Genomic DNA, 9,853 nt, shown 5'->3' with positions numbered 1-9,853 from the left:
TCTCTCTCTCTCTCTCTCTCTCTCTCTCTCTCTCTCTCTCCTCTTCTCTTCCTCTCTCCCCTCTCTCTCTCTTCTCTTTCTCTCTCTCTCCTCTTCCTCTCCTCTCTCCCCTCTCTCTTCTCTTCTTCTCTTCCTCTACTCTCTCTCTCTCTCTCTCTCTCTCTCTCTCTCTCTCTCTCTCTCTCTCTCTCTCTCTCTCTCTCTCTCTCTCTCTCTCTCTCTCTCTCAACTTACCCAGGCAGCCAGATGTATAACAGACAAGTCCTAAAATGGTGAGCAGATGACTGAAGCTGAATGATGGGCCCGTCATCCTGGGGCAAGGCCCAAGGCAGACTGGCCCAGGAACACAGGCTAGAGACGGGCTGAGATTCGTCACACCCTCGAGTGCTGCCCGCGTCTGGGCTGCCTGGCATTTGTAGTCAGAGTTGGCCAATCCCGGCTTTGATGTTGCTTCTGCCCTACATGCCAGGATTCCAGGGGCCGGTCCTGAGTTCATGGGAGCAGGGATGTGTAGGCAACCCTGCTCTGGCCACTCACCCAATGTTTCTGTAGGGCAGGCTGGGAAGACACAGTGCCCTCTGCCCAGGAGAGGATGTGAGGTTGAAAGCTCAGGGCACTGATCATCTCACACACCAGGAGGAAACAAACACTATCTGTCAACCAAGCTGCTTTTCATTTGCCTCAAAACTGCCTCATCAATACTGTTCTGGCAAGCATCAGAGTCACACCCCATGGAGGATGTCCAAGGAGACTCTGCCTGCTTCTGCTTCAGGGAAGTCCTGTGTGGCTCAGTGTTTGCTCTGTCTGACAAGGTGCAGCCAGTGAAGTCAAGCACAAACTGTGAGTATATTATCAATACACGCTTAGCTGTGTAAGACCTCTATATATATACACATATATGCATTTCCAAAGAGCATGAGGGTTGAATGCAGGGCTTCATGCACGCTGAGCATACACTCTACCCCTGAGCTACAGCCCCAGCTTAGGGGGTAATAATAAGGTGGCATGTGCCAGGCATACACTGATATCTGTCCAATACTTTACAGCATACAAAAGTCATGAACACACACCACGTGCGCGCACACACACACACAAAATATCCTAGACCATAAAAGATAAGGTCATTGGTACTTAGCAATAAGCACTGATATGACTTAGTGGATGAGCATAAAGTATAACTAGAGTAGCAAACTTCTGCTACACAGGATTAGATATTAAATGTCTTTGGCTTCATGGGTCACATGGCCTCTGTGGCAATTAACTTTGCCATTATACACAAAAGGAGCTATGGACAATACTAAAGGAACAAGTATAGCTGGGTTCCAATAAAACTTTATTTATAAAAGTAAGAGGCAGGCTGGATTTGATCCCTGGGTTGTAGCTTGCTGACCATAAGGCCTACAGCTTCAAATGAAAGGACATTGGCTGAACTCATTCATTGTATGCTTCATTCATTAGAAGCACAGACAGCCAAGTATGTGGAGGTCCAATGACTAGACTGGGTTCCTGCCCTCTTCCTTCCTCTCTTCCTCCTCCCTTTTTTCCTTTTCCTCCTGTTCCTCCTCCTCCTAATCTCCCCTCTTCCTCTTCATCTTTCCTCTTTTGAGAGGTCTCATTCTATAACCCAAGCTGTCCTGGAACTTACTGTGTAGCATGGGCTAACCTTCAACTCACAGTAATCCTCCTACGTCAGGTGCTAGATTACAGACATGCACCACTACATCTAGCCAGATTGTTACTTTTCCAAAAATCATTTCATAAGCCTTTGGAAGTTTTGCCACTTTTCACAGCAAGAGAATATTTTTTGACCATGCATCATCAGACTTTTACTAAAAAGGTTTCTATATGGACCCTGCTCTGCTGGTCCTGTGGCACTACTGTGAAAGCCAGGCAATTGGTCCATGATCACTGAGCCCTGGTCAACTCTGAATTTCTGTTTAAAAAGATTTCATTATCTTTATTTTATGTGTATGAGTGTATTGCCTGCATGTATGTAGGTGCATGCATATCATGCAATGCCCTCAGAGGTCAGAAGAGGGCATCCAATTCCCTGGAATTGAAGTTATGGATGGTTGTTAGCCGCCATGTGCGTGTGGGAACCGAACCAGGGTCCTCTACAAGAGCAGCCAGTGCTCTTAACTGCTAAGTCATCTCTGCAGCCCCAACTCTGAATTTCTATTTGATCTCAGTGACAGTCTGTGGCCTTCTGCCACCCCCTTTTCAGTGTTTTTGTCTCACTCTCTGTCCTTTGTCTTCCCAAGCTGTTTCATTTCCTTAAGTCATATACTTATGTCTGTGCTCCACCTGTCAGCCACTCTCCAGCTCCTGGCCAGCTTGAGACTTAGGATCCTTGATCCTTGTCCCTGGCAGGAACTTGCTGTGTGAATGTGGATGACTACATTTTCTTGGATGTAAAAGGGGAGTGAAGGCCAGGTGAGCTCTGTGCTCTCTCCAGCTTCGATCTACAGTGGCTGTGATCCCTGGACAAGTCCTTCCGCAGGGCCTTATGCAGGGATGGAGGCGTGTCCCTCCTCCCTGGTGTGCAGTCTTGCCCTCAGCTTCACTCCTGGGCCCAGACCCAGCTCACCACAGCTGAGCTGCCTGTAAAATCGCGTTCATAATCAGTTTCTGGGCCTTCCTGCCACTGTTAACAGGTGTCACATTCACAGTGTTCTGTCTTAATTGTGACTCTGGGATTTATCAACAGGTCAGAAGACCACTTCTGGAAAATCGCCTCTCTGGGCTCTGGTCCAGAAGTTCCCGTCCCACTGCTGTATACAGTCATGTCGCTGCAGACTGGAGCCAAAGTGGATTCCACCACAGCATCTTCCTCCACTGACTTCACAGATCCACTAGTTTTTTTTCTTGGGAAAGCCCTATCACAGCTTCTACTTGGGCCCACAAACACTGAACGCCTACTATTTGCCAAGCCTTTTCTATGCCACTGGCATATACACAGAAATAAGCTTGTGGTCTAACTTTGGAAGGCAGTTATCTCTGCAATTAACTTGCACTGCTTTGTATTTCCTGGAAGATGTGAAGGAGGAGTTTGAGTAAAGAAATCTAGGACTTAGTGTCATCCCCCTTGAGATGGATGGGAGGAAGGTGTAATTCCTGTGCCGCAGCATGCTTGCTGTTCACCCTTGTTCAGCAAAATCCTTACAAAGATGATTCGGGATTAAGCCATTTCCTGTGAATGTTTGCCTTTAGTCCTCTTTCCAATCATCTCCATTTTATGCAGGAGAAAATGACTCTTGGAGAAGCCAAGTTAGTAGGTCTGGACCACTCAGCTAGGATAGACTTGGAGTCAAAGTTTAAAAGGAAGTTTGCATGCAGCCCTATGAAGAGCTGGCCTCCCATGGCCATCTTACCCTGGCCTTCGGGACAGCTCACTGGACCCTGGCCACTTGCTCTCTTTCTTCTCCTCTCTGATCGTGGTGAGTCAGCAGTTTCCCTCTACCATGGCCCCTTTGTGGCCACCTGGCTGCCTGCACTCCTCTCCTGGCTACTTACTGTCACAGGATCAGCTCAGAGTTGGGGACTATGCAAGGATGGCTGGTATTCCCCTCAAGGATGTGCTCCCCACTCTGCAGGTTACAACACCCCCTGAGAAGAGGCTGCTTCCCAGCACCCTGCTGTCAGAAGAAACAGGCATGTGACTTTTCTTATCAGCAGTTCTGAGTGCAGGGGACTCCACCCTGGAGGGATGGTGGAGCCACAAGAAGGAAAGGACCCACAATTTAGAGTGCCAGTCTGGAGGTGAGCTACCCTACCAGGAATATGAAACTGTGATTAAGCTGTTAATGTGCTGATTTGTGCCAGATCGCATTGCCCTAATCCAAGACTGAGGTGCCACAGAAGGGAACATTCTATGATGTTCCCCATCCCCACTATGGTCCCACTATGGTCTCACAGGGGTATGTTAATATAAAACGTTACCATCCTTATTTTTAGGCAAGGCTTAGAGGGATTGCAGAGTACATTTGTGGTCACACACAGGCTCTAGGCAGTAGCTGGGGCTGGATTTAGAGTTCTGGCTCTGGGGATGCAGTGCCCAGCACCAGCCAGACAGCAAGCACCTGAAGCCGGCAGAGGTAGTGCCTCATCTTGCTGGGGCTGGAGCTGTTTCCAACATCAGACACCTGCCTGCCTTTCTCTGTTTATTTTTAGGTAGCGTACAAAATAATGGGTTTCATATGATCACATTTTCACTCATGTATGCCATCATGCCTTGCTCTTATTCACCCCCCTCCCTCTCTATCCCTCCTCCCTGAAAACAGTCCCCTTTCTGCTTTCATGTCATATATACACACACATACATGTATTAGTATGTGTACTTATATTTAAATCTAGCAGAATCCTGTCTTTTAAAAAATATTTTATTCATTATTTTTATTTTATGTATGAAAGTATTGCCTTCATGTATGTAAGTGTGCCCGCATAATACAATGCCCTCAGAGGCCAAAAGAGGGCGTTGGATTCCCTGGAACTGGAGTTAGGATAGTTTTTAGCCACCATGTGTGTGCTGGGAATCGAACTCAGGTCCTCTGCAAGAGCAGTCAGTGCTCTTAACCACTGAGCCATCTCTCCAGCCCCCAAAATTGTTTTCTTAAATGATTTATTTATTTATTTATTTATTGGTCTTTTTGAGACAGGGTCTCCCTGTAGCCCCAGCTGTCCTGGAACTCACTATGTAGACCAGGCTGGCCTTGAACTCACAGAGATCTGCCCGCCTCTGCCTCCCAAGTGCTGGGATTAAAGGCGTGTGCCACCACGCCTGGTATGATTTATTTTTTTATTTATGTGTATGTGTGTATGTGTGTGTGTCTGTATGTTTGCCAGACATGTGAAGTGTCAAAGGAGGCCAAAAGAGGGTGTTAGATCTGCTGGAGGTGGAGTTACAGACAGTTGTAAGTAGTCCAACATGGGTGCTGGAAGTGAACCCGGGTCATCTGGAAGGGCAGCAAATGCTCTTAGCTATTGAGCCATTTCTCCAAGCCCTAATTTTTCTTATTTCATTTATTTTGTGTTTATGTGTGTGTGTGTGCATACACACTATGTACCAAGTTGTGCTTGTGGAAGTCAGAGAACAACTTACAGAGTTGGTTCTTTCCTTCTACCTTGTAGATCCAACTCAGGTAGTCAGGCTTGGCAGTAAGTGCCCTCACCAGCTGAGCTATGTCTCCAGCCCAGAATCAATCCATCCATCCTTCCATCCTTCCTTCCTTCCTTCCTTCCTTCCTTCCTTCCTTCCTTCCTTCCTTCCTTCCTTCCTTCCTTCCTTCCTTCCTTCCTTCCTTCCTTCCTTCCTTCCTTCCTTCCTTCCAAAAAAAAAAAAGATTTTTTGATGCTGTGTGTGCGCGTGCACTGTATGTGTTTGGGTGCCCAAGGTGTCAGGTCTCTTCAAACTGGAGTTACAGGCAACTGTAAATCTCCTTCTGTGGGTGCTGGGAAGTGAACTTGGGTCCTCTGGAAGAGCAGTGAGCACTCTTTAACTACTGAGCCATCTCTCCAGCCCCAACCCTGTCTTTCTAATGAAGACTTATGTTTGCTCGTCTTTGGTCAGATGTCTTGTTGCCTCTGACTTTCCTGGCCAAAGGCAGGGCTCAGTTGTGTGCACTGGCAGATACTTTAGCAAATATTCATTTGCCTTCTCTGTTCTGCATTTCAAAGTGGGCAGAGTTTTCAGCTCACTTTAAAACCTACCAATATAGTAACAACAGGGCAGATGGATAAGCATGGCAAGTGCTGACCAGACAGAATCGGTGTGATGACACATTGATTTGTTGGACTGTGAATCAACATACCATACACCAGGCAGCTTTACCAACACACTCGTTTCTCATAGGTCTAGTCACTAGAAGTCCAAAGTTAAGGTGTTGAAGGCGTGGATTCTCCTGGGGCCTCTGTCCTCGGCTCATGGACAGCCAGCTGCCTTCTTGCTGTGTCCCTCCATGTCTCTCCTCTGTGCTTGTGTCTCTGATGCCTTTGTGTGTCCAGATCTTTGTATAGGGCTGCCAGTCAGCACGGACCCACCCTAAGGCCCTCCTTTAACTCAATTGCCTCCTTAAAGAGGCAACAGTCCCATTCTCCTCAACAGTCCCATTCTGAGGTACTGGATGCCAAGAGGGTCAATAGAGGAATCTTGAGCATTCGGCAGAGAGCATGCCGGTGCCCCCCGAACAATTCTTTTTGAATGTATTTATAATAATGTAAAAAATTAAAACATTTAAAAATATTTTTATTTATTATTTTTATTTTATGTGTATGAGTGTATTTCCTGCATGTGTGTAAGTGCACCCATGTCGTGCAATGCCCGTAGAGGTCAGGAGAGGGTATCAGATCCCCTGGAACCAGAGTTACGGAAGGTTGTCAGCAGCCATGTGGGTGCTGGGAATTGAACCCTGGTCTTCTGCAAGAGCAGCCAACTCTCTTAACTATTGAGCCATCTCTCCAGCCCTAGAAAATTAAAACATTTTAAGCAGGAAGCCCTGTGCCTGTTGATAGATCTAGGGGCCCTGGGGTCTCACAGAGCTCAGGTACCAGTGCTCTTGGAAACCTGCAGCCTTTAATCGTGAGACCTGGAAAGTCACTAAATCCCCCAAAACAACAAAGCCCCTCATAGAGACACCTTGAGAGGAGTCTGCCCCAGCTACAAGCATGAAAGAAAGCCACCTCTTGTCATTATTTTGTCCAAGTCATATTCTCAAATGTGCCTCCTTTGCTCACAGGGACACAAGGAAACAAACCCATCCCCCTTTCCTCCTGTGAGGGAATTATTTTGGACTTTATCTAAAGAAAGGCATCTGCTTTTTTGAGTTCAAGTTCTAATTTGACCAAATGGCCTGTGGTGGATGGAGAGGGAGGAGGAGACAATGTTATTAGGCGCCCAGGGAACATGAAAAAGCCTCTCTGAGGCTGGCTGAACCTCAGCTCAGAATTCAATTACAGTGGCCGGCATCAATCAGTGGGGACTATTAAATCTTCTGCTAGGCTTGACAGGGAAGGCCAAGTTTGTGGAATTATTCAGGAGATCTGGCCACAGGTCAGCTGCATTGGGACTGTGGGGTGGTTATTTCCAACACCTGCTGACAGCTGTGGCTGGATGGAAAGACCCTGTTTTTTTATGCCTTCATTTTTCCATGGTGACATTTCACCAAGGGCACTTGAAATTCAAAACTATAGGGCTCAACCCAACCCCTTCCCCCAAATGTCCTCTCTATCCCCTCCTACCGTATATGTTGTATGGGGTTCCATAACAGGTGGGGAAGAGAAAACTGGGTTCCTGGGAACCCTCAGCTGCCCAAGGCACAGGCATCTGACCAACTCACTTGAACTACTGGATTCCAGAAACGGGGGATCCCAAGCCCCTTTGGACTTGATTAAGATTGAGTTTCTATGGAGCACGTTGGCAAGATAAACCTGAGGCTTTTCATAACCTCGTAATGGTGGAAATCATCTGACATAGCAACCTCCCTGGATGCTCTGTGTCTATCAGACTTTTGAAGAAAAAAAATCCTATCTTGTGTTCCAGATGAAAGGCAATGCTTTATATGTATATATGGCATTCTGGGTGCTTGGAGTAATACAAGCCTGTAATTCAAGCTCTCCCAGCCCGTGTCCCCAGCCACCCGGCCCCAACCATTTATTATCAATCACTCAGTTTCCTACTAGGAATATTTTATTCATATGCAAATGAGGAGGTAGGGACATTTCCCCTTCTTCCTCAAAGAATTATTTATAATATTGACATAATACACACCCCCTCTCTCTTTCTCTCTCTCTCTTGCTCTTTCCTTCTCATCATAATGAATTTAGAAATAGGACAAATCTAAACACCAGATAAAGGAGGAGGAAGAGGAAGAAAAGGATTTGAATCAATTCAAATGGCTCTTATTGCCCTGATTAGAAAATAAAATTAGGGGCTGGAGAGACAGCTCAGAGCACTGACTGCTCTTACAGAGGAACTGGGTTTGAATCCCAGCACCTAAATGGCAGCTAACAACCATCCATAACTCCAATTCCAGGGAAATTCAGTGCCTTCTTCTGACCTCCATAGGCACTGCACTACACAGATGCTCAGATGCTCTTACACACATGCAGGCATAAGACTCATACACATAAAAATAAATAAATAAATAAATAAATAAATAAATAAATAAATAAATAAAATTAAGCAAAATCCAAAGTGGCAGCAGATGGGGTTGTGGTCAGAAAAGTGGACACCCATACCCGTTTGCTGGCATTCTGTTTGAAGCTTTCTTTCTTTTTTTTTTTTGGTCTTTTTGAGACAGGGTCTCCCTGTAGCCCCAGCTGTCCTGGAACTCACTATGTAGACCAGGCTGGCCTTGAACTCACAGAGATCCGCCTGCCTCTGCCTCCCAAGTGCTGGGATTAAAGGCGTGCGCCACCACGGCTGGCGAAGATCTTTTTTAATAATTGTCTCGTTGGCCCAGGAGGACTTGGACAGGACTGGTGATTAGTCCATCTTCCCACTCCCACCCCTCTCTTTCTCTGCAGGGCCTTACTACGTAGTCTAGGTTGGTTGTCCTATAACTTGGGATCCTCCTGCCTCAGCCTCTCAGGTGCTGCGTTCACTGTTATGTGTTACCACGTCCAGCCGTCTTTGCTCTTTTACAGCATTTCTAAGAGATTATTCTGTGTAACTATATAAAATGCACTTACATCCTTTTCTATAGCTTCACAATATTCTTCATCTAGAAGAACCAAAATTTGTTTACTCTACCCTTTTTGATGTTCAGTTGGGTGATTTGTAAACATTCACTGGATGTAAACAATGCTACCAAGTCACTTGCTGTGTCTTTATATGTTGTGTGTGGTGGATGAATTTCTAGAAATAGCAGTGCCAGTTCAGAAGTTGTTCTTTACGAGTGTCACCTGCTTTACCTCCACAAAGCCTTCACCAACCATCCCTCCTGAGAGCAGCCCATAAACGTGTCTGTTTGCGCACTGCCACACAGTCCACTGCCATGGCTTTGAGCTGTGCTCATCCAAGAGGTGAGTCATGGCACTCCAGGGTGGCAGTCACGTGTGTTTCCCTTAGAGGGAGACACTGAGGATGCTGTCCCTCCTTGTAGAGTCTTCACTCTCTCCAGGGGGTTGTTAGTCTTGCTTTTTTTCTTATCTATAAGGAAACTAGCATCTTGCATTTTTACTTTCCTCCCAGTTTGTTTTGGCCTTTTAATTTTGTTTTGTACAAATACATTAAAAACATTTTATTTTTATTTTATGTATATGAGTGTTATGCCTGCATGTGTGTAAGTGCACCTGTGTCATGCAGTGCTAGCAGAAGACAGAAGAGGGCGTCATATTCCCTGGAACTGGAGTTATAGATGGTTGTTAGCTGCCATGTGGGTGCTGGGATTTGAACCCAGGTCCTCTGCAAGAGCAGCCTGTGTTCTTAACCACTCAGCCATCTCTCCAGTCTCCACAAATACATTTTTTAATGAATCAACCTTTTCTTTTCTGGTTTCTGTCCCCTTTGCCCACTTAAGTTACAAAAAACCCAAAAAAACAACAACAACAAAAACTCCCAAGATTTCTTCTACAATTTTACTATTCTATTTATTTTAAATATTTGTTTTTATTTTTATTTATGTGTATGTATGTGCATATATGCCATGTGTGTGATGCCTGTGGAGGCCAGAAGAGGGTGTCAGATCTTCTGGAGCCGGAATGACAGGTGGTTGTGAGATGCCATGTGGGTGTTAGGAACCAAATTTGGATCCTCCAGAAGAGCAGTATGTGCTCTTAATCTCTGAGCCAACTCTCCATTCCATCTATTTTATATTTAAATATTAACACATTTGCAGTTTATTCTGGTATAAAATAT

At 45.8% G+C, this 9,853-nt stretch overlaps 1 protein-coding gene across 2 annotated transcripts in view; it reads right to left on the bottom strand.

The window, feature by feature from the left end:
* Positions 1-9,853, bottom strand: part of Colq (collagen like tail subunit of asymmetric acetylcholinesterase) — a 61,390-nt gene that overhangs the window by 41,114 nt on the left and 10,423 nt on the right. The window contains exon 1 of one of the 2 annotated variants that reach the window (XM_008849979.3): positions 235-391. The exons of the other annotated variant lie outside the window; for it this stretch is intronic. Coding sequence (XP_008848201.3) covers positions 235-310 — 76 coding nt within the window. The 5' untranslated portion in view covers positions 311-391. Of the gene's footprint in view, positions 1-234; positions 392-9,853 lie in introns of those variants that run through there. 2 annotated transcript variants of the gene reach the window in all.

The sequence above is a fragment of the Nannospalax galili genome, unplaced genomic scaffold (assembly GCF_000622305.1).
Source record: "Nannospalax galili isolate Female #2095 unplaced genomic scaffold, S.galili_v1.0 scaffold364, whole genome shotgun sequence".
Lineage (NCBI taxonomy): Eukaryota > Metazoa > Chordata > Mammalia > Rodentia > Spalacidae > Nannospalax > Nannospalax galili.
This window is presented reverse-complemented; position numbering and strand designations above follow the sequence as displayed.